At 41.8% G+C, this 25,298-nt stretch overlaps 1 protein-coding gene, 1 long non-coding RNA gene and 1 other non-coding gene across 3 annotated transcripts; all 3 read left to right on the forward strand.

Moving 5' to 3' along the window:
• Positions 1 to 10,065: 10,065 nt before the first annotated feature.
• TRNAM-CAU (transfer RNA methionine (anticodon CAU)) lies at positions 10,066 to 10,137 on the forward strand. Its single transcript has one exon. It is a non-coding gene; the product is annotated as a tRNA-Met (tRNA).
• Positions 10,138 to 14,243: 4,106 nt separating this feature from the next.
• Positions 14,244 to 16,633, forward strand: LOC148192897 (uncharacterized). Its single transcript, XR_015781930.1, has 3 exons — positions 14,244 to 14,642; positions 14,755 to 14,845; positions 16,397 to 16,633. It is a non-coding gene; the product is annotated as an uncharacterized LOC148192897 (long non-coding RNA).
• Positions 16,634 to 16,868: 235 nt separating this feature from the next.
• On the forward strand, positions 16,869 to 19,963 carry LOC148192898 (uncharacterized). Its single transcript, XM_088099304.1, has 4 exons — positions 16,869 to 18,057; positions 18,313 to 18,749; positions 18,837 to 19,756; positions 19,849 to 19,963. The coding sequence occupies exons 1-4, from the start codon at positions 16,869 to 16,871 to the stop codon at positions 19,961 to 19,963; spliced, it is 2,661 nt and encodes an 886-aa protein (XP_087955430.1).
• Positions 19,964 to 25,298: the final 5,335 nt, after the last annotated feature.

Genomic DNA, 25,298 nt, shown 5'->3' on the forward strand with positions numbered 1-25,298 from the left:
GGAAATGAAGAGTTATGTCCAGCAGGCGGCCCAGCAGCAATGAAAGAGTGCAGCAAGCAAAGATAAAAAAAACCACGTAAATGAGAAGCAAGCACGTTGATGACAAATTTATGAACACCGAAAAACGGCGCCACAAACTTGTTGAATAATCGGCAAGTGTGACCGAATCGTTTCAAGTAATAAACTCGGTAAGACCAAGTATCGTTCTCCCAAAGGACTCACGGCCTAGTTTAGTTATGTGATTTGTTGATTATTTAAGACTTAAGAACGAAATAAGTGAAGTTTAATATGCAAAACAGAAAATAAACATGTATGCATGAATGTGATCAATGGCTAAAAAAAAATACAAACACTTTAATGGAATATATGGATGAGTATGTTGTTGCGGTTATCAATTTCATCTTATCTACTCTCATATACTTTAGGAATTCAACATTCTTTTCATCATTGTTAATGCCACTCTTTAAATTACCTTGCAAGAAGGCCTATCCCCAATTACGAGTTCATACGATTCCTAGCATTCCTAATAATTAGTTCTTTTAGCGCAGGAGCTTAACGGCAACCAATATACTATTGGGAGAAATTTCCCGGATCTAGACTTCCCCGTACGTTCCCGTATCGACAAAATCAATAATCATGCATTGAATGAGTTAAACAAAGCAAGCATTGAGCAAAGAGGAAAAACCCTAACTAATGATCAAAGAAAGCATGTATCTCAAATAAGATGTTTAAACACAAATTCCATATATGAGAGTTTCACAAGACTACATTGATTCCCCAACAACAATACAAGGTTTAGTTCACCATATTCATGGTGAAACTAGATGAATAATAATGAAAGAATGAAAGATAAAACCCTAGAAAGGTGAAGAGGTAGCCTGAGCATCCCAGATCCTCCTTCAAAGGGGTGGAAGAGAGAGTGTTTGTTTCGTTTCTGCCAAAGATACAAACCCTAGGACGTCCTAAAGCTTATATACTATTCTAAAATTATAGAAAATTTAGGCCCAAGCCCATAAGTGTGTCGCTCAAGCGGTAAAGTACCGCTCAGCGGTAAGTGCGTGAGTTGATTTCTTCCCCTCAGCGGCCATTTTGCCCCTCAGCGGTCCAGGACATCCAACAAAGCAAGGCTGCATCCAGTGGGGACATGAGGGTTTAAAAACCCGGGGAGTTGAAAGAAAGAGAAGCGGAGGGAGAGTGTGTCTCGGCCAGGAGGCTACGGCTGAGGCAGAGACTCTCGGTCGGTTTTCTATTCCAGCTGCACGGAGATTGAAAGGGAGAAGGAAGTAATGCTCACGGTGATGCCCTGGAATGGAGAAACATACGTGTGATTCATTTGGCTTTTAGAGATATTTTAATGTTTTATTTTATTCCAGCAATGTTACATCCATGGAAAGGAATCTCAGCTTTGCTTACTTCGTCTTGCACTGAAAAATCTTTTATATTATATGTATGGGAATGCATTGAGATTAAAGTAGTTTACTTGTTTAGTTTCATTTATTTTGTTACAGTGTTCATGAGGTGCTGGCACTCTTTATTTTATTTCATCTCCTTTAGACAAAGTAGTTGTATGCCGCCACCTAGGTTTTATTTTTAGTTTCAATTGGAGAAATAGATGTGTGTCAACTTAATTTTAGGAAGCACATTTTCATTTAGTGAATGTCACTGGTCTGGGAATTAATTTTGAAGTTTTTGCAATTTCATTTTCTTTCTTTAGAATTAGAAGCACATGGTTTCGTCCATAAGAGATAAAATCCAATAGGTTTTATTTTCATTGTTTTCACACTTGAACTTAAGCTATTTTAATATTAAATGAGATGGATTTGCCTTTCAGCTTTTCACTTTTTAATTCAATGTTGCATTTTAATTTGGTTCAAGCACTTTTCATTTTAATGTTGCTTATTTTGCTTGGTTGTGATATTTTAGTTATAATGTTAGTAGTGACCAATCAATTTAATTCTGTATTTGAAACCATTTTACATTTCTCTTTGCATTCGTATCATATTTAAGTTTATTTGCATTCACAAACTCAACCCCCCCACTACGTGTTAGACCTAAGATTCGAACCAAATTTGGTCCTTGAGAGACGACCTAGGAGTCACTTCCTAGCACTATCCTGCATTCTTTTTTGCAAACAACTTTTGTGTGAGGTGCGACCCTCTCATCAAATCGCCGGAACTTTTCCGGGGTTTTCAAAACCGCCGAAAAATAACCCCTTCTAAAATTCAATATTTTTGTAGTGAAAAGTGTTAAAAAAAGTAAAAATATCAAACGTATATGCTCCTAAAATCATGTGATACACCTTTGAATAAAAATACACATATGAAAAAAATGTATATTTAAGGGTATAATAATGCAAAGGTGATCTAAGAAAGCTTTCTAGGTATCAAATTAGTTGAACCATTGATAAATAATTAAAATTGTTTTAGCGAAAGTAAAGATTTTCAAATAACAACAAAAATTAAAAATTAAAGAGAATAAAGAAGATAATTTTTTATATTACCTAGTCAATGAAAGATTTAAGTGATTGAGCATTTAAAACCGAGAGTCAAACATTCTCATGTGAAAGATAAAAATGAACAATAAATGATAATATTAAGAAGTAGACATGATCAAATGTAACATATAATGTATTTTATTCATCGAAAATGATAATACATCACTTGAACATATAATTACACAAAAGAAAATTATGTTTAATCAAAGTTGTGATGAGATATAAAGTATTGAAGATGTGAGTGACTTTTGTCGATATAGAACAAGTCATACAATTAGATGAAAGGAATAATAGAATAATATATATATATATATATATATATATATATATATATATATATATATATATATATATATATATATATATATATATATATATATAAAGTGTACCTGTAACATCCCAAAATACAGTAATTACCATAATTGAGAATTAATTACAATTAACAGTAACATAAACAGTCTTTGCATTAATCAGGATTAAAAGCCAAACGGCATCAGTACAAAAGAACGCGCATAACGCATACAAGGGAAAATCTGGAACGAACGTTCTTTGATATATAAAACAACGTACGTCAAAATAGAGGAATATAAGATTAAGACGAACGGCCTAACAAAATACTTGGCCGAACGTTCAAACTACACTAACATTTACAGTCCTGATCTAACGAGCACTCTAAGGCTCAGCTTTTACTTCAACGTCCACCAGATTAGCTTCATCCAAATTTTCTTCTTCCAGCATTTGCTCAAGGGATGCACCACCATCTGCTCACATCCACAACGGATGATCATTGCATTTTGACAAGACGAAAGTACATGGACAGTAGACAACACAATGGAAATGCAAGGGTAAGCTTATAATATTTAATTTATACAATCAACACATACATTTACATTTTAATTCACACATACAACATGTAACTTATCCAATAAAAATCACAGAAATACGTATATAAGACAGACCGTCCGGACTGTATGAACCATGTAGTTACAAGCGTCCTTGCACCCGAGTGGTGTAGTAACTGATCAAATCTCCCAGCTGCCACTCGAGGTTAACCCTATCTGCCCGAAGTACTCAATGGACTAGGGCCTCCTGCCATTCCCACGTATGACTACCCCCTTCTACTTGAAGAGGAGTATCACGGAATATCAGGATGGACCGCGAGGCTTAACTTATCCAGGTTCATACTTTACCAAATTTCACATTCAACACATCTGAGACGTTCCTCCTTGGAACGCTCGTTAAAATCCACTTCCATTAATTCATTCAAAATATCATTCGCCCATATTAACCAGTTCTCTTATTCACATTTTCATTCAGTGTTCCATTCTCGTAACATTAACAACATGCCTCCTTTAATCAAATAAGAATGAAATTATTAACGTACCTTTGTCTACACGTTTCTGAACAAAAGAAACGAACTCTTGTCCACTTACGGACGTTAAGAATACTTAAATAATTTAAATGTGATTGAGTTTAGAAGATCAGAATAATACTTAGAAAATTTTGAGTACAAAGAATTTAGGTTGAATCAAGAGGATAAATACCTTACAGGATAACTTAGATAAATAAGCAGAGTATGTTTAATTCAGAAAACAACACTTACTGTAAATGACCGAACGTTCAATAATTAACTTTGGACGAACGCCAAGTACGTTCGCTCAGAATTCAATGATAAGGACGAGCGTTCAGTTATAAAACCGAACCCTGCTTTGGACGAACGCTAGGTGTATGACCGAGCATAAATCAGAACGAACGCTTGGCAAAACCCGAGCGCTATTTGGGACGAACGCTTCGGTATAAGACCGGACGTCCTGTAGAACGAACGTTCGACATAAGGCCGAACGATATTAAGGACGAACGCTTCGGTATAAGACCGAGCGTTACTTATTCATAAAGTTTTAAATATTTAATTACTGCTGAGTTAGACGAACGCTCAGATAATTCAATTGGGGACGCTCGTTCTCGAGCAGAATTCCTTCCAAATGAAAGAATCCCAATCTAAGTTATTTTACTGAAAACCGAACGGTCTAAGACCGTACAGTGACGAGCGTCATTTATCAGAGGGGATGATTTGAAATTTCAGATTTTTCAATCTTAACAGAATTTTCCAGATTTCCAATTTTATAAACTTCATAACTTTCATTCCAGATTTAATTCACTGTAAACATCATCATCATACAGATTTCAACATTTTAATCATTCCAACTATACAATAACCATACTCCATTCACACATAATCAGATCAATCATGCATTTAAATCCAAAATCAACATCATATAATACATACGAGCAGTGTTCGTTCATAACAGATCAATCAAACCAGAATCATATCAGATATCAGTAACCGTTCATAACAGCTCAAACTTCATACGTTTCACACATGCATTCCAGATTACACAGCATGCAAGTATAAATTAAACATATAAGCTCCCCTTACCTGGTCTAGCAGTGAACTCCCTACGCGAACGTTTGTTAACTTGTCCAAACAAAATTTCCTACCCGTAACGTGATTCTCAAGTGTTTCACTATCTCTAACCAAACAGAACAAAGGAGAACTTAGTGTATATTCTAACATGCAGCTGCATCAAGTTCGCATGCAACTCAGAAAAGGGTTTCTAGGGTTTGAAAGCTTACCGGATGCAGAATTCTAATATGTTCGGTTCCAGTGAAAGCTCACGGCACCGTGAACGATCCTACGGTTTCTGAAATGGAAGCAGAGATGTTGATGGTGAGTTATCTTAGAGAGAAGATGAAAGGTTTTAGAGAGAAGTTGGAGAAGAGAAATGGCCAGGGTTTCGTGAGGAAGAAGGTGAATGCATAGAATGGAGTGAAGTGTTTTTCAGAGAAATCATTTTCTCTTCCTCGTCAAACGGTCGTGCACTCCCGCACTGCCACCTGGATCCCACTACAGCTTTTAGAAGCTTCTAACGTGACAGATGGCATGCGTGCATGCAGCGCTTGGTGCGTTTTTAATGCATTGAGTGTGTGACGTGGTGCGTGTTTCAGAGAATGATGTGACACGGTTTTTCAGTGCACAGCAGAGGGAAAAGCATATTTGAAGTGTGCATTAATTTGATTTAACACAGAATTATTATTGCTAATTATATAGGGTTTTACATTCTCCCTAACTACAAAAATTTTCGTCCTCGAAATTTCAGAAATTACATGAAAATAATTGCGGATACAAATCCTTCATTGCACTCTCCACCTCCCACGTTGAATCTTCAGTTTTAGCGTCCCACACCACTTTCACTAAACGAACGTCTTTTCCTTTGTGCAGCTTGGTGCGAACGTCTTCAATGCGGACTGGTTGTAACTCCAACGTTCGGTCTGGACGCAGTTGAATATCTTCCAGTTCTAAGACATGAGAGGGATTAGCTATATACTTCCTAAGTTGAGACACATGGAAGACCGGATGCAGATTTGATAGCTGAGGAGGCAAGGCAAGTTCATAAGCTACTGGTCCAATCTTCTTCAAAATCTGGTACGGCCCTATGAACTTGGGAGACAGCTTCTTTGGACGAACGACTCTCCCTACTCCAGTGATAGGATTTAGTCTCAAAAACACGTGGTCTCCTGCAGCAAACTCCAATGGTCTTCTTCTTCTATCCGCATAGGACTTCTGCCTGCTCAGGGACGTCTTCAACCTCTCCTGGATCAATTTAACTTTCTCGGTCGTTTGCTGGATGAGTTCAGGTCCAGTTAGCACGTTCTCTCCCTCTTGGAACCAGCAAAGTGGCGTTCGGCATTTCCTCCCATAGAGAGCTTCAAACGGCGCCATTCCAATGCTAGACTGGAAGCTATTGTTGTACGTGAACTCCACCAGAGGCAAGACCTCATCCCATGCGCCTAAGTGATCTAGGACGCACGTCCTCAGTAAATCTTCTAGCGTTTGGATGGTACGTTCGGACTGGCCGTCCGTTTGCGGATGATATGCTGAACTCATCTGCAGCTTGCTCCCCAACTCGCCTTGTAATGATTGCCAAAACCGAGATGTGAATCTCGTGTCTCGGTCAGAAATGATGCTTGAAGGCACTCCATGAAGACGAACTATCTCCTTGATATATAACTTGGCCAAATTTGTCATTGACATCTTCAAGTTCACGGCCAAGAAGTGAGCGCTTTTAGTCAATCTATCCACGATCACCCAAATTGAATCATGATTCCTCACCGTTCGTGGTAGATGAGTCACGAAGTCCATGGAGATGCTATCCCACTTCCATTCTGGAATTTCCAACTGTTGAAGCAATCCGCCTGGTCGTTGGTGTTCGGCCTTAGCACGCTCACATGTCAAGCAGGATGCCACAAAACGAGCGACATCACCCTTCATTCCAGGCCACCAGAACGAACGCCTAAGATCTTGGTACATCTTAGTCATACCGGGATGTATGCTAAGACGACTATGATGTGCCTCTTCTAAAATAATCCGCTTCAGCTCTCCATCATTAGGGATGCACGTTCTACCAAGGTAACGTAGCATACCGTCCGTCCCAGCATTAAACTCCTTGGCTTTATCTGAACCGAGCGCGCTAAAGATCTTCACCAACTCTTCATCCTCACGTTGCTTCATCCAGATACGGTCAAATACATTAGTTGATATTCTAAGGTTACAGCACTTGATACTGTTCGGTTCCAGCTCAAACTGCAACCTTAGATCTCTGAAACTTTCCACTAAGTGCAGCTCCTTCACCATCATTAACGAGACATGCACTGACTTCCTGCTTAGGGCGTCCGCCACTACATTGGCCTTCCCGGGATGATAGAGCAACTCAAATTCGTAGTCCTTCAAAAATTCTAACCAACGCCTCTGCCTCATGTTCAACTCCTTCTGATCAAATAAGTACTTGAGGCTCTTGTGATCACTGAAGACTTGGAATGTAGATCCGTACAGGTAGTGCCTCCAAATCTTCAGTGCAAAAACGACCGCTGCCAATTCCAGGTCGTGTGTTGGATAGTTACGCTCATGAACTTTCAATTGACGAGACGCGTACGCTACCGGCCGCCTCTCTTGCATGAGCACACAACCCAACCCTTGATGAGAAGCGTCACAGTACACTTCAAAAGGCTTGGACGTGTCCGGAATGACTAGTACAGGAGCGCTCGTCAACTTCACTTTCAGCTCTTGGAAACGCTCCTCGCACAAGTCAGTCCAAGCGAACGGCTGATCTTTCCTTGTAAGCTGCGTCAGTGGTGCTACTATCTTAGAAAACCCTTCAATGAAACGCCTATAGTAACCCGCAAGACCAACGAAGCTTCTCACCTCCGTAACTGAACGCGGACGTTCCCATTCCATAACCGCTCGTACCTTTGCTGGGTCTACCGAGATCCCTCCAGCGGACACAATATGACCCAGAAACTGCACCTCCTTCATCCAGAATTCACACTTGGACAGTTTTGCATACAACTCCTTTTCCCTCAACACGCTCAGCACTGCCCTCAAGTGTTCTTCATGTTCAGCTTGCGTCTTAGAGTAGATGAGAATATCATCTATAAAAACGACCACAAACTTGTCCAAGTATGGCCGGAAGATGCGGTTCATATAATCCATGAACACTGCAGGAGCGTTCGTTACTCCAAATGGCATCACTACATACTCGTAGTGTCCATAACGCGACCTGAAAGCAGTCTTCTGGATGTCGTCCTCCTTCACCCTGATTTGGTGATATCCCGAACGCAAATCAATCTTAGAGAACACCGTTGCCCCATGCAGTTGATCCAACAAATCATCAATCCTTGGCAACGGGTATTTGTTCTTGATGGTCAGCTTGTTCAATTGCCTGTAGTCTATACATAACCGAGAGCTGCCATCCTTCTTCTTCACTAAGAGCACAGGCGCTCCCCAGGGTGATACGCTCGGCCTGATGAATTGCTTATCCATAAGTTCTTCAATTTGCTTCTTGAGTTCAACCAACTCTGCAGGCGCCATACGGTATGGTTGAACAGATATAGGGGCTGCTGTGGTCACCAGATCAATGGTGAATTCAACTTCCCGAACAGGAGGCAATCCTGGTATTTCTTCTGGAAAAACGTCCTGAAACTCTTCCAAAATGGACGTTCGTTCTTGCCTCAAATCTCCCAGCTCTTGATCTTCATGCGTCATGATCAAGAAGCAAGACGCGCCCTCCATAATATCTTCTTTTAATTGACCGAGCGTCACACCTACGTATTCTTCATCTTCGTCAGGAAATACTAACTCCTTCTTGCCACAATCTATGAGAATGTGGTTGGCAGCCAACCAATCCATCCCTAGAATTATTTCCAAGTCCTTCAAAGGTAAACAGATTAAGTTCACCTTATATCTATGCCCCTCAACCACAATAGGACATCTAATGCACACGGTAGATGTCCTAAGCTCTCCAGCCGCTGGTGTTGATACCACCAAGTCGAACTGCATATCTCTCTCCACTAATCCCAGCCTTTCAACACACGCCTTCGAGATGAAGGAGTGCGTCGCCCCAGAGTCAAACAACACACAGCAGGGTATTCCATGCACTAAGCAGGTACCAGTGACGAGCGTACCTGAGCTCGCTGCCTCCGCTCCCGTGATTGCATAAACACGCCCAGTAGCTTGGGCTCGACCACCCCTTCCTTGCTGATTCCTTCCTGCGTTCGGCGGTCTCATCACTGCGCGTCCGCCCATGTTGCACTCGTTCTCCAGATGGCCATTTCGCCTACACCGAGTTCAATATTTTACTCCAACAAGTTGAGGACATGACGAACGGTAATGTGGCCCCCCACACTTGTAACATACCACGCTACCTTGCTGCCCAGACTGTCCGGCAGGAACCAAGGCTTGAGATCCACTCGTGTTGGCTGCTGGACGAGTGTAAGGAGATCCTCTCTGATTCACATTTCCTCTTGAGACAATCGGCCCCCTTACTGCTTGTTGTTTCTTGTGCCGTTCCGCCTCTGCCAAGTTCTTCTCCAACACCTTGGCCCTCTCAACCATAGCAGGGAACGTTCTGATACACAAACTGGAAATCACAACCTTCAAATCACTGCGTAGACCGTTCTCAAATTTTCTGCACTGCCACTCCTCACTAGTGGCCATTGTATTGAAGCGAATCAAGTGTTTGAACTTGTTCGTATATTCAGAAACTGACATTCCCCCCTGGACCAGCTGTAAAAATTCAACCTCCTTTGCAAAACGGACACTGTCAGGGAAGTACTCTTCATAGAATTTGTTTCTGAACACTTCCCAAGTAATCTGCTGGTGAGCGTCCGTTAAAATGGCTCTGACGCTCGCCCACCAGTGGCTCGCCTCTCCAGTTAGCAAGTACTCTGTATACGCCAAGCGGTTTTCATCCGGACATCTCTTGGCGTTGAAAATTCTCTCCATATCCCTCAGCCACTGATCAGCTTCGTCCGGTAGACCCTTCCCACTAAACTTGGCAGGGTGATGCTGAAGGAAACTCTCCAGACTCCATCCAGCGTTCGGTTGAGCAGCGTTTGAAGAAGATGCTCCAGGCGCACCTCTAGTTGCAGCCAAGATCTCCATCAACTGCCTTTGCGTGTTTTCAGAATTGACACGCGAGGCCTCCAAACCTTGCATAGCAGCTTGGTTTTGCTGCATCAGAGTGGCGCAGCGGAAGCGTGGTGGGCCCATAACCCACAGGTCCCTGGATCGAAACCAGGCTCTGATACCACTAATGTAACATCCCAAAATACAGTAATTACCATAATTGAGAATTAATTACAATTAACAGTAACATAAACAGTCTTTGCATTAATCAGGATTAAAAGCCAAACGGCATCAGTACAAAAGAACGCGCATAACGCATACAAGGGAAAATCTGGAACGAACGTTCTTTGATATATAAAACAACGTACGTCAAAATAGAGGAATATAAGATTAAGACGAACGGCCTAACAAAATACTTGGCCGAACGTTCAAACTACACTAACATTTACAGTCCTGATCTAACGAGCACTCTAAGGCTCAGCTTTTACTTCAACGTCCACCAGATTAGCTTCATTCAAATTTTCTTCTTCCAGCATTTGCTCAAGGGATGCACCACCATCTGCTCACATCCACAACGGATGATCATTGCATTTTGACAAGACGAAAGTACATGGACAGTAGACAACACAATGGAAATGCAAGGGTAAGCTTATAATATTTAATTTATACAATCAACACATACATTTACATTTTAATTCACACATACAACATGTAACTTATCCAATAAAAATCACAGAAATACGTATATAAGACAGACCGTCCGGACTGTATGAACCATGTAGTTACAAGCGTCCTTGCACCCGAGTGGTGTAGTAACTGATCAAATCTCCCAGCTGCCACTCGAGGTTAACCCTATCTGCCCGAAGTACTCAATGGACTAGGGCCTCCTGCCATTCCCACGTATGACTACCCCCTTCTACTTGAAGAGGAGTATCACGGAATATCAGGATGGACCGCGAGGCTTAACTTATCCAGGTTCATACTTTACCAAATTTCACATTCAACACATCTGAGACGTTCCTCCTTGGAACGCTCGTTAAAATCCACTTCCATTAATTCATTCAAAATATCATTCGCCCATATTAACCAGTTCTCTTATTCACATTTTCATTCAGTGTTCCATTCTCGTAACATTAACAACATGCCTCCTTTAATCAAATAAGAACGAAATTATTAACGTACCTTTGTCTACACGTTTCTGAACAAAAGAAACGAACTCTTGTCCACTTACGGACGTTAAGAATACTTAAATAATTTAAATGTGATTGAGTTTAGAAGATCAGAATAATACTTAGAAAATTTTGAGTACAAAGAATTTAGGTTGAATCAAGAGGATAAATACCTTACAGGATAACTTAGATAAATAAGCAGAGTATGTTTAATTCAGAAAACAACACTTACTGTAAATGACCGAACGTTCAATAATTAACTTTGGACGAACGCCAAGTACGTTCGCTCAGAATTCAATGATAAGGACGAGCGTTCAGTTATAAAACCGAACCCTGCTTTGGACGAACGCTAGGTGTATGACCGAGCATAAATCAGAACGAACGCTTGGCAAAACCCGAGCGCTATTTGGGACGAACGCTTCGGTATAAGACCGAACGTCCTGTAGAACGAACGTTCGACATAAGGCCGAACGATATTAAGGACGAACGCTTCGGTATAAGACCGAGCGTTACTTATTCATAAAGTTTTAAATATTTAATTACTGCTGAGTTAGACGAACGCTCAGATAATTCAATTGGGGACGCTCGTTCTCGAGCAGAATTCCTTCCAAATGAAAGAATCCCAATATAAGTTATTTTACTGAAAATCGAACGGTCTAAGACCGTACAGTGACGAGCGTCATTTATCAGAGGGGATGATTTGAAATTTCAGATTTTTCAATCTTAACAGAATTTTCCAGATTTCCAATTTTATAAACTTCATAACTTTCATTCCAGATTTAATTCACTGTAAACATCATCATCATACAGATTTCAACATTTTAATCATTCCAACTATACAATAACCATACTCCATTCACACATAATCAGATCAATCATGCATTTAAATCCAAAATCAACATCATATAATACATACGAGCAGTGTTCGTTCATAACAGATCAATCAAACCAGAATCATATCAGATATCAGTAACCGTTCATAACAGCTCAAACTTCATACGTTTCACACATGCATTCCAGATTACACAGCATGCAAGTATAAATTAAACATATAAGCTCCCCTTACCTGGTCTAGCAGTGAACTCCCTACGCGAACGTTTGTTAACTTGTCCAAACAAAATTTCCTACCCGTAACGTGATTCTCAAGTGTTTCACTATCTCTAACCAAACAGAACAAAGGAGAACTTAGTGTATATTCTAACATGCAGCTGCATCAAGTTCGCATGCAACTCAGAAAAGGGTTTCTAGGGTTTGAAAGCTTACCGGATGCAGAATTCTAATATGTTCGGTTCCAGTGAAAGCTCACGGCACCGTGAACGATCCTACGGTTTCTGAAATGGAAGCAGAGATGTTGATGGTGAGTTATCTTAGAGAGAAGATGAAAGGTTTTAGAGAGAAGTTGGAGAAGAGAAATGGCCAGGGTTTCGTGAGGAAGAAGGTGAATGCATAGAATGGAGTGAAGTGTTTTTCAGAGAAATCATTTTCTCTTCCTCGTCAAACGGTCGTGCACTCCCGCACTGCCACCTGGATCCCACTACAGCTTTTAGAAGCTTCTAACGTGACAGATGGCATGCGTGCATGCAGCGCTTGGTGCGTTTTTAATGCACTGAGTGTGTGACGTGGTGCGTGTTTCAGAGAATGATGTGACACGGTTTTTCAGTGCACAGCAGAGGGAAAAGCAGATTTGAAGTGTGCATTAATTTGATTTAACACAGAATTATTATTGCTAATTATATAGGGTTTTACAGTACCTAATAAACTATAGGTACTTTAGTAATTTTTTTAAATGACGACGAGATGAGGAATGAAATAGGTATGGAAATGGGATCGAGACAAATATGTAAATATATATACATGCTGATACCTATAGCCGTAATGAGTCAATGCGGGGATTCCTCATAAAAACAAAGACAAGTTTAGAAAATACCTTGGGGACAAGTTCACTTGTCATCGATAGCTGCAAGAACATTTGGGGAGTAAGTTGAGGATGAATTTTTCCTATTATTCTGAAATTGATCGACAAAGCGAGATAACAATTCAATCTTTGGAAAATTTGGTAACGTGTGTTGGACCACTTAGAAGTGTGGGACAAATTTCTCTAGTTGAGTTCACATAAAATAATATTTCATGCTAGTATTAGGATGGCTCCATATGAGGCTTTTGTATGGTAGAAGCCACACCATCAAAATATGGGATCATTAAATCAAACAACTTAGAGATACGATGAAGATACTTTGGGATATAAGACAAAGGATGTTACATAGGAATTAGAGGAAGATATGAAAATGATATATCATTATTTGTTCACTGGTAATTACATTTCCAAGGAAGGATGTAAGAACCTACAAAATTAAAACAAATACACAAGAACAACCAAACCCTAAAGGTAAACTAATGGTATTATAGTATTTCATCATACATCATATTTTACACAAAGTAAATTAAGCATGCCAAAGACCTAGACTTGACTATCTGGATATAGTATGAATGTCGAACTATGGTGGGTTATGCACTTGTGGTGGCCTCTACTGCTCTATAGAGTCATTGCCAATGACTTTCACTCTACCACACACAAGGTTAGTTTGTACTACATCTTAGGTCATACTGGAAGCACCTAGACTGAGACCTTATACTACTCTCACCACATGCATCATTTCTCTCTAATTGAGAATGAATGATCATTAGAGTGTTAAGAAAATCCTCAAGACTAAGCTTCCTACATTCATACCAACAACACTTGATACTACACTTAGAATTTATCCTTACAAACTCTTAATCCATTACACTTTGAAACATACATCAACCTTGTTCAAACCACTTATAACATTCCATAAAAACATACCCAAACATGTCATAAGATACACATCAATACTTAGAAGAAATCACAAATGTTAAAAAAATAGAAAACAAAACTTGAAAACCATGTAGACTGGCATTTAGCGGCATCTCTCTGTCATTGAGCGTCATTCTCCTTGCAATTCTGGCACTTGAGCACCACCCCCTTACAGGTGGTGGGCGTCAAATCTTTCGCATTTATGGCACTCAGGCCCCGTTGAGAGCCGATGAACGTGTGAGATCCCGGAAAATTTTAAAACGTAATTAGATGTCAAATCAGTAATTACGATACTGCTGATTCACCTAGTAGCTTCCATCAATGAGCCGCGACACACGTCCAGTGCATTAATTGCGCACTAAGCTCTGCATGCACACACGACACTTGTCACGTTAGAAGCTTCCAATTCAGAGTTTGGTATGCAGGTGTCAGCGAGGGAGACGTTCGTTCAAACGAACGTGAGTTAAGCAAAAAGAGTTTTCGAAAAACCCTCCACTCACCTGTATCACTCATCTCCTTCCTCTGAATCAGATTTTCCAATTTCTCTGATCTCTCTCTAGAACCAGTAACCTTCTCTCTTCAACAACTCATCTTCTTCTTCTCCGATTCACTTTCCAGAACCGTAGGAGTGTTCGTCCAGTTGAGACCTTTCATTTGGACCGAACAGAACTTGGATCGGAACTGGTAAGTTTTTCTGTCTTAAGCTTCGTCCCTTTTTCTGGTCTCATGCGAACCCTAGTTGGTTGCATGAATGGGTTCTAGGTCTGAGTTTTGGTTGATTGTTTTGGTGTCTTAGTTTTACGTGGGAACTGTGGAACGAAACTTGAGAGTAGAAGTGGTTAGAGGAAACCCTAGAATCGTGCTTTTGGAAGATCACTGCTATCCAGGTAAGGGAAGCTTATATATATTTAAATTTATACGTGTATGATTGTATGAAAGCATGAGTGGGTTGTCTGTATGAAATCTTTGTATGCGTGATTTTCTGATCTGCATGAACGAGCCCTGTTGTGCTGTTATGAATGTACTGATATGATTTTTCTGGATTGTTGAGCTGCATGCATGGTTGAATCGTATGGATGAATACTATAATGTATGAATTATTAAGATGTTGATTATTGAATATGAAGTAATCTGGAAGTGAGAGTGTAAAGTCCATAAATCTGAGATTCATTTGAAGTATAAAGTTTAGGTTAAAATGTTGAAATCTGAAAAAAAAATGGCTAAGGTTGATAATTCTACACTTAAATCCTACTTTTGTTAACTAACGCTCGTCACTGTACGGTCTTATACCGTTCGGTTTTCCTTATGATACTCTAAAATGGAATTCTTTCATTTGGAAAGAATTCTGCTCGAGAACGAGCGTTCCCATTTGAGTAAAATAGTGTTCGACCTCATGTCGAGCGTCAGTCCTTAATAGTGTTCGACCTCATGTCGAGCATCAATCTTTAATAGCGTTCGACCTCATGTCGAGCGTCAGTCTTTAATAGTGTTCGACCTCATGTCGAGCATCAGTCTTCAATAGCGTTCGACCTCATGTCGAACGTCAGTCTTTAATAGTGTTCGACCTCATGTCGAGCATCAGTCTTTAATAGCGTTCGACCTCATGTCGAGCGTCAGTCTTTAATAGTGTTCGACCTCATGTCGAGCATCAGTCTTCAATAGCGTTCGACCTCATGTCGAACGTCAGTCTTTAATAGTGTTCGACCTCATGTCGAGCATCAGTCTTTAATAGCGTTCGACCTCATGTCGAGCGTCAGTCTTTAATAGCGTTCGACCTCATGTCGAGCGTCAGTCTTAAATAGCGTTCGTCCTGATCTCAATTAGCGTTCGTCCATACAGTGAATTAACGTTCGTCTTTTTATGGAAGTGTAACAAAGAATGAAAATGTGATATTGAGAGAATTATAAAGTGAACGAACCCTATATGAGGTGAAATTATGATATTGATATTTGAACGAGCGTTCCAAGGAGGAACTACTCTTGGTTGGAAATTGATATTTGTAAAGTATGACTGTGGATAAGTTTAGACTCGCTGTCCATCCTGATGTTCCGTGATACGCCTCTTCAAGTAGAAGGGGGTACTCATGTGTGGGAACGGCAGGAGGTCCTTAGTCCATAAGTTAACATGGGCGACGTAAGAACGGACTTACCTCGAGTGGCAGCTGTTTAATGTTACCCAGTTACTACATCACTCGGGTGCAAGGACGCTTGAAACTACACAGATTCATACAGTCCGGACGGTCTGTCTAGAATATTTATATTTATGTTTTGGTTGAAGTTATATGCATATGTATTGATTGTGTGATGATTTGAATATAAATGTTGAAGTATGAATTTAAAATACGTAAGCTTACCCTTGCATTTCCATTGTGTTGTCTACTGTACATGTATACTCCGTCTTGTCAAAATGCAATGATCATCCGTTGTGGATGTGAGCAGATGGTGGAGCGTCCCTTGAAACACTGCTGGAAGAAGAAAATTTGGAGGACGCGACCCTGGTGGATGTTGAAGTCAAAGCCGAGCCCTAGAGCGCTCGCCAGTATAGTATAGTTTATTATGTGTTTTATGTAGACGTTCGGTTGTAATCCTGTAAAACCGTTCGTCCTTAAACTCTTTATATTATGACGTCCGTCATTTCTGTATGTTTTTTTTTGAACGTTCGACACCGTTAGTGCTCGTTCGGTCTTTGTAAGACTGCACTGTTTATTATCTTAATGTAATTAATCTTGATTATGGTAATTACTATATTTTGGGATGTTACATTAGTGGTATCAGAGCAGTTTTGTTCTCTTAAGGACGCTGTAGGTTATGAGCGCATTACGTTTTTACTGTGTGCTTATCGTGTGTTTAATAAGTTAATGTTTTAACTGTTAGACACTTCTAACGTTCGTTTTCTCTGGTACAGAAAACGATGGCCCCTAGACTCCCTCCTCCACCCCAACCTAACGAACCTGATGCGTCCAACCACGCCAGGTTGTTGGAGACAGTGATAGACCGTTTACAACAGCAGAATACGACCCTAATGGAACAAAACGCCACCCTGATGCAGCAAAACCAAGCTGCCATGCAAAGTCTGGAAGCTTCCCGTGCTAGCTCGGAAACAACCCAGCGACAGCTGATGGAGATTTTAGCATCAACCAGGCACACTGCGGGAGCGTCTTCTTCCAACGCTGCCCCGCCTACTGCTGAGTGGACCCTGGAGAGTTTCCTCCAACACCACCCGGCTAAATTCAGTGGGAAATGCCTTCCTGATGAGGCAGACCAGTGGTTGAGAGATATGGAGCGTATTTATGATGCTAAGAGGTGTCCGGATGAGAGCCGCTTGGCTTTTACAGAGTATTTGTTGACTGGAGAAGCAAGTCACTGGTGGACGAGTATGAAGGCCATCTTAACGGACGCTCGGAATCCAGTAACCTGGGCGGTTTTCAGAGGCAAGTTTTATGAAGAGTATTTCCCGGACAGCGTACGTTACGCTAAGGAAGTTGAGTTCCTTCAATTGGCACAAGGAACCAAGTCTGTGTCGGAGTATACCAACACCTTTAAACACCTCCTGAGGTTCAATACGATGGCTACTAACGAGGAGTGGCAGTGCAGGAAGTTTGAGAATGGGTTGAGAAGTGATCTGAAAGTCTTGATCTCAACTTTGTGTATTCGGTCTTTTCCTGCCATGGTCGAGCGAGCCAAGGTTTTGGAGAAGAATATGGCAGAGGCAGAACGGTTGAAGAGGCAGCAAACAGTGAGTAGGGGACCAATGGTGTCCAGGGGAGGTGCTGTACAGAGGAGACCTCCTTACGCTCGTCCAAATCAGTCTTCTCAGACGAGCGGATCACAAGCAGTAGTCCCTGTCGGACAGTCTGGGCAGGGAGGTGTTGTTTGTTTTCGGTGTGGAGGACCACATTATAGGTCTTCATGCCCTCAGTTGGTGGGAGTAAAGCAATGCACTCGTTGTGGAAGAAACGGGCACCTGGATCACGAGTGCAATATGAGTGGGCGTGCTGTGATGAGGCCACCTAATGCTGGAAGAAATCAGCCAAGAGGAGGACGAGCCCAAGCTAGTGGGCGAGTGTATGCTATAACGAGCGCTGAAGCAGCGAGTTCAGGTAACCTTATTGTTGGTGAATGCATGCTGTTTGGTAGACCCTGCTGTGCTTTGTTTGATTCGGGGGCAACGCACTCCTTCATCTCGAAGGCGTGTGTTGAAAAGCTGGGATTAGAAGTGAGCGAGATGCAGTTTGATCTGGTGGTGTCGACCCCAGCAGCTGGTGAGGTTAGGACGTCCACTATGTGCGTCAAGTGTCCTATAGAAGTGGATGGGCGTAGGTTTAAAGTTAGCCTCATCTGCTTACCTCTTCAAGGTTTGGAGGTTATCTTAGGAATGGATTGGTTGGCTGCCAATCGTGTTCTTCTTGATTGTGGAGCGAAAGAGTTGATCTTCCCTGGTGTAGATGAAGAAGTTCTTTCAGTGACGCTCGGTCAGCTGAAAGAAGACATTATGGAAGGCGCCAGCTGTTTCTTGGTTATGACTCACGAGGATCAGGAATCCAGAGGAAGGGTAGAAGAACGATCGTCCACTAGAAACGGTAATGGACGATCAGTTGTGGACGAGTTTGCGGACGTTTTTCCGGAAGAGATCCCTGGACTTCCCCCTCAGCGTGAAGTGGAGTTTACAATTGATTTGGTGACTACAGCCGCTCCCATCTCGGTTCAGCCATATAGGATGTCGCCTGCGGAGTTATCTGAACTAAAGAAGCAGATTGAGGAGTTGATAGAGAAGAAATTTATTAGGCCGAGCGTATCACCCTGGGGAGCGCCCGTGCTGTTAGTAAGGAAGAAGGATGGCAGCTCTCGGTTGTGTATTGACTACAGGCAATTAAATAAGCTGACCATCAAGAACAAGTACCCTTTGCCGAGGATAGATGACTTGCTAGATCAACTACATGGGGCTGCAGTATTCTCGAAGATTGATTTGAGATCCGGATATCATCAAATTAGGGTTAAAGAAGATGACATCCAGAAGACAGCATTCAGGTCGCGATATGGGCATTATGAATATGTGGTGATGCCTTTTGGAGTAACGAACGCTCCAGCCGTGTTCATGGAGTACATGAACCGCATATTCAGGCCTTATTTGGATAAGTTTGTGGTCGTTTTCATAGATGATATCCTCATCTATTCCAAGACTGAAGAAGAGCATGAAGAGCACCTTAGACTCGTACTTGGAGTGTTGCGGGAGAAAGAATTATATGCCAAGTTGTCTAAGTGTGAATTCTGGATGAAGGAGATCCAGTTTTTGGGTCATGTGGTGTCGGCTGGAGGCATCTCGGTGGATCCAGCGAAAGTGCGAGCGGTATTGGATTGGGAGAGTCCGCGTTCGGTCACGGAGGTACGTAGTTTTGTTGGACTGGCGGGCTACTACAGACGTTTCATTGAAGGTTTTGCTAAGATAGTAGCGCCGCTAACCCAATTGACCCGTAAAGATCAGCCGTTCGCTTGGACTGATCGTTGTGAATCCAGTTTTCAAGAGCTGAAGATCAAGCTGACGAGCGCCCCAGTGCTGGTTATTCCGGATACGTCTAAACCGTTTGAAGTTTATTGCGACGCTTCTCATCAAGGTCTGGGTTGTGTTTTGATGCAAGAGAGGCGAGCGGTAGCGTATGCGTCTCGGCAGTTGAGGATTCACGAGAGGAATTATCCAACGCACGACCTGGAGTTGGCAGCGGTCGTTTTTGCACTGGAGATCTGGAGGCATTTCTTGTATGGATCCACGTTCCAAGTTTTCAGTGATCACAAGAGTCTCAAGTACCTCTTTGATCAGAAGGAGTTGAATATGAGGCAGAGGAGGTGGCTTGAGTTCTTGAAGGATTATGATTTCGAGCTGCTCTACCATCCAGGAAAAGCGAACGTGGTAGCGGACGCTCTGAGCAGAAAAGTGGTGCATATGTCGTCTATGATGGTGCGCGAGTTGAGCTTGGTGGAGAGTTTCAGAGATCTAAGGTTACAGTTTGAGTTTGAACCGAACAGCATCAAGTGCTGTAACCTTAGAATATCTAGCAATGTGTTCGACCAAATCAGAATGAAGCAGCGTGAGGATGAAGATCTGGTGAAGATACTAGACTCGCTCGTTTCAAAGAAAGATAAGGAATTCAACACAGGAACGGACGGCATGCTGCGTTACAAGGGTAGGACGTGCATTCCTAATGATGGCGAACTGAAGAGGATCATTCTGGAGGAAGGCCATCACAGTCGTCTTAGTATACACCCTGGCATGACCAAGATGTATCAAGACCTCCGGAAATCGTTTTGGTGGCCTGGAATGAAGGGTGATGTCGCTCGTTTTGTGGCATCATGTCTAACTTGTCAACGAGCGAAGGCAGAATATCAAAGACCTGGCGGATTGCTTCAACAATTAGAGATTCCCGAATGGAAGTGGGATAGCATATCCATGGATTTCGTGACTCATCTACCACGCACGGTCAGGAATCATGATTCAATCTGGGTGATCGTGGATAGGCTAACCAAGAGCGCCCACTTCCTAGCTGTCAACTTAAAGATGTCGTTAACCAACTTAGCTAAGTTGTATATCCAGGAGATCGTTCGTCTGCATGGGGTACCTTCGAGCATAATTTCAGATCGTGATACAAGGTTTACTTCACGGTTTTGGCAGTCACTTCAAAGCGAGCTTGGTAGTAGATTACAAATGAGTTCAGCCTACCACCCTCAGACGGACGGCCAGTCTGAACGAACCATCCAGACGCTAGAAGATTTACTGAGGACGTGCGCCCTAGATCACTTAGGCGCATGGGATGAGGTTCTGCCGCTAGTGGAGTTCACGTATAACAACAGTTTCCAGGCGAGCATTGGAATGGCACCGTTTGAAGCACTCTATGGGAGGAAATGCCGAACGCCACTTTGTTGGTTCAAAGAAGGAGAGCACGTACTAACTGGACCTGAGCTTATACAGCAAACGACCGAGAAAGTCAAGCAAATCCAGGAGAGGTTGAAGACGTCTTTGAGCAGGCAGAAGTCGTACGCTGATAAAAGGAGAAGACCGCTGGAGTTCGCTGCAGGGGAGCATGTGTTCCTTCGACTCAATCCAGTCACTGGTGTGGGACGAGCCGTTCGTCCAAAGAAGTTATCTCCCAAGTTCATTGGACCCTACCAGATATTGAGGAAGATCGGACCAGTGGCGTATGAGCTTGCGTTGCCACCCCAACTAACCAACCTTCACCCTGTCTTCCACGTCTCTCAACTTCGAAAATATATAGCAAATCCGTCACACGTACTGGAGTTAGAAGACATTCAGCTACGTCCAGATCGAACGTTAGAATTGCGTCCAGTTCGTGTAGAAGATAGCCGCACCAAGTACTACAAGGGCAAGGAAGTTCGCTTGGTGAAAATAGTGTGGGACGCTAAGACGGGTGATTCAACGTGGGAAGTCGAGAGCGCCATGAAGGACTTGTATCCTCATCTGTTCTTGGGTAAGTCTCTAATTTTCGAGGTCGAAAATTTTTGTAGATAGGTGGAATGTGAGATCCCGGAAAATTTTAAAACGTAATTAGATGTCAAATCAGTAATTACGATACTGCTGATTCACCTAGTAGCTTCCATCAATGAGCCGCGACACACGTCCAGTGCATTAATTGCGCACTAAGCTCTGCATGCACACACGACACTTGTCACGTTAGAAGCTTCCAATTCAGAGTTTGGTATGCAGGTGTCAGCGAGGGAGACGTTCGTTCAAACGAACGTGAGTTAAGCAAAAAGAGTTTTCGAAAAACCCTCCACTCACCTGTATCACTCATCTCCTTCCTCTGAATCAGATTTTCCAATTTCTCTGATCTCTCTCTAGAACCAGTAACCTTCTCTCTTCAACAACTCATCTTCTTCTTCTCCGATTCACTTTCCAGAACCGTAGGAGTGTTCGTCCAGTTGAGACCTTTCATTTGGACCGAACAGAACTTGGATCGGAACTGGTAAGTTTTTCTGTCTTAAGCTTCGTCCCTTTTTCTGGTCTCATGCGAACCCTAGTTGGTTGCATGAATGGGTTCTAGGTCTGAGTTTTGGTTGATTGTTTTGGTGTCTTAGTTTTACGTGGGAACTGTGGAACGAAACTTGAGAGTAGAAGTGGTTAGAGGAAACCCTAGAATCGTGCTTTTGGAAGATCACTGCTATCCAGGTAAGGGAAGCTTATATATATTTAAATTTATACGTGTATGATTGTATGAAAGCATGAGTGGGTTGTCTGTATGAAATCTTTGTATGCGTGATTTTCTGATCTGCATGAACGAGCCCTGTTGTGCTGTTATGAATGTACTGATATGATTTTTCTGGATTGTTGAGCTGCATGCATGGTTGAATCGTATGGATGAATACTATAATGTATGAATTATTAAGATGTTGATTATTGAATATGAAGTAATCTGGAAGTGAGAGTGTAAAGTCCATAAATCTGAGATTCATTTGAAGTATAAAGTTTAGGTTAAAATGTTGAAATCTGAAAAAAAAATGGCTAAGGTTGATAATTCTACACTTAAATCCTACTTTTGTTAACTAACGCTCGTCACTGTACGGTCTTATACCGTTCGGTTTTCCTTATGATACTTTAAAATGGAATTCTTTCATTTGGAAAGAATTCTGCTCGAGAACGAGCGTTCCCATTTGAGTAAAATAGTGTTCGACCTCATGTCGAGCGTCAGTCTTTAATAGTGTTCGACCTCATGTCGAGCATCAGTCTTTAATAGCGTTCGACCTCATGTCGAGCGTCAGTCTTTAATAGTGTTCGACCTCATGTCGAGCATCAGTCTTCAATAGCGTTCGACCTCATGTCGAACGTCAGTCTTTAATAGTGTTCGACCTCATGTCGAGCATCAGTCTTTAATAGCGTTCGACCTCATGTCGAGCGTCAGTCTTTAATAGTGTTCGACCTCATGTCGAGCATCAGTCTTCAATAGCGTTCGACCTCATGTCGAACGTCAGTCTTTAATAGTGTTCGACCTCATGTCGAGCATCAGTCTTTAATAGCGTTCGACCTCATGTCGAGCGTCAGTCTTTAATAGCGTTCGACCTCATGTCGAGCGTCAGTCTTAAATAGCGTTCGTCCTGATCTCAATTAGCGTTCGTCCATACAGTGAATTAACGTTCGTCTTTTTATGGAAGTGTAACAAAGAATGAAAATGTGATATTGAGAGAATTATAAAGTGAACGAACCCTATATGAGGTGAAATTATGATATTGATATTTGAACGAGCGTTCCAAGGAGGAACTACTCTTGGTTGGAAATTGATATTTGTAAAGTATGACTGTGGATAAGTTTAGACTCGCTGTCCATCCTGATGTTCCGTGATACGCCTCTTCAAGTAGAAGGGGGTACTCATGTGTGGGAACGGCAGGAGGTCCTTAGTCCATAAGTTAACATGGGCGACGTAAGAACGGACTTACCTCGAGTGGCAGCTGTTTAATGTTACCCAGTTACTACATCACTCGGGTGCAAGGACGCTTGAAACTACACAGATTCATACAGTCCGGACGGTCTGTCTAGAATATTTATATTTATGTTTTGGTTGAAGTTATATGCATATGTATTGATTGTGTGATGATTTGAATATAAATGTTGAAGTATGAATTTAAAATACGTAAGCTTACCCTTGCATTTCCATTGTGTTGTCTACTGTACATGTATACTCCGTCTTGTCAAAATGCAATGATCATCCGTTGTGGATGTGAGCAGATGGTGGAGCGTCCCTTGAAACACTGCTGGAAGAAGAAAATTTGGAGGACGCGACCCTGGTGGATGTTGAAGTCAAAGCCGAGCCCTAGAGCGCTCGCCAGTATAGTATAGTTTATTATGTGTTTTATGTAGACGTTCGGTTGTAATCCTGTAAAACCGTTCGTCCTTAAACTCTTTATATTATGACGTCCGTCATTTCTGTATGTTTTTTTTTGAACGTTCGACACCGTTAGTGCTCGTTCGGTCTTTGTAAGACTGCACTGTTTATTATCTTAATGTAATTAATCTTGATTATGGTAATTACTATATTTTGGGATGTTACAGAACGCCACTCCAAAACACCCAAAATCCATATTTTCTAACCTTGGTTGTTGTCTATACCTTTCCTAATGGTTTATATGATATCCTAGACATTAAGAACAGTTAAGGAATAGGTTTCTAGTTAAAAAAATGGACGCCATATACCAAATTGCCTACTCTAACCTACCCAAACTCACTTCCACCTATTCTCATGCAAAGTTTAACATCCTAAGTGTCCAAAATTTAGTGATTCCTTCAATGGTACAACCTATGAAGCTTGTGGTGGAGCCTATGACTCAACCTAGTATAGTGTCATTTGCAATGGAGGTGTCTGCTGCTCAATTATAGCTTGAACACTTGATGATTGATAATAATACTATCACTACTGGAAAAACGCGATTTACAAACGGCATATTACCGAAGGCTTTGAAGCCCTCGGTATTGAGATGATTACCGAAGGCTTTTAAGCCGTCGGTAACGTTCTCGCTAATTTAAGTCTCAAATTGGGGTTTTCGTTCCCAATTTCATTTTCTTCACGCTTCGTCGCTTTCCCCAAATTTTCCAATATCCCTCCCCTTTGTTCTCTTCTCTGAAGCTTCCCCTTCCCTTCCTACTGGTGCCCTCCAATGTGCCCTCCAATATTGAGCGATTATGGGACAAGTGAGGGTTGGTTGGTTGACACTGGTTTGGGGATTCTTTGGCTGGGATTGAAGATGGCGGTTTAGGGGTTCTACGCCTAGGTTTGCTGAGCCCGGTTTGGTGGTTCTACGGTTGGGTTGGTTGACGCCGATTTGGGGGTTTTGCGGCTGATGGACAAATTTATGATCACCAAAATATGATGTCACAAACTTGTTGAACAATCGGCAAGTATGACCGAATCGTTTCAAGTAATAAACTCGGTAAGACCAAGTATCGTTCTCCCAAAGGACTCACGGCCTAGTTTAGTTGTGTGGTTCGTTGATTAGCTAAGACTTAAGAACAAAATATTTGAAGTTTTAATATGCAAAAGACGAAATTAAACATGTATGCATGAGGTTGATCAATGGCAAAAGCAAAAGACACGCACTTTCAATGAAAGATATATATGAATATGTTGTTAGGGGTCAATTTCATCTTATCCACTCTCATATATTTTAGGAATTCAACATTCAAATCATCATTGTTAATGCCACTCTCTAAAGTACCTTTAAAGAAGGCTTCTCCCTAATTACGAGTTCATACAATTCCTAGCATTCCTAATAATTAGTTCATCAAGTGCAGGAGCTTAAGGCAACCAATATACTTATTGGGAGAAATTCCCCGGATCTAGACTTC

This window comes from Vigna umbellata, chromosome 9 (genome assembly GCF_029865625.1).
Source record: "Vigna umbellata cultivar VRB3 chromosome 9, Vumbellata_1.0, whole genome shotgun sequence".
In the NCBI taxonomy this organism is placed as follows: domain Eukaryota; kingdom Viridiplantae; phylum Streptophyta; class Magnoliopsida; order Fabales; family Fabaceae; genus Vigna; species Vigna umbellata.

What these genes read in the sequence shown, in the direction of transcription:
- LOC148192898 (XM_088099304.1), top strand. Translation starts at nt 16,869, where the DNA reads ATGGCCCCTAGACTCCCTCCTCCACCCCAACCTAACGAACCTGATGCG. An exon ending in CGCTGAAGCAGCGAGTTCAG is followed by an intron (nt 18,058 to 18,312) that starts GTAACCTTATTG and finishes TACCTCTTCAAG; the next exon opens with GTTTGGAGGTTATCTTAGGA. An exon ending in AGAAATTTATTAGGCCGAGC is followed by an intron (nt 18,750 to 18,836) that starts GTATCACCCTGG and finishes CAATTAAATAAG; the next exon opens with CTGACCATCAAGAACAAGTA.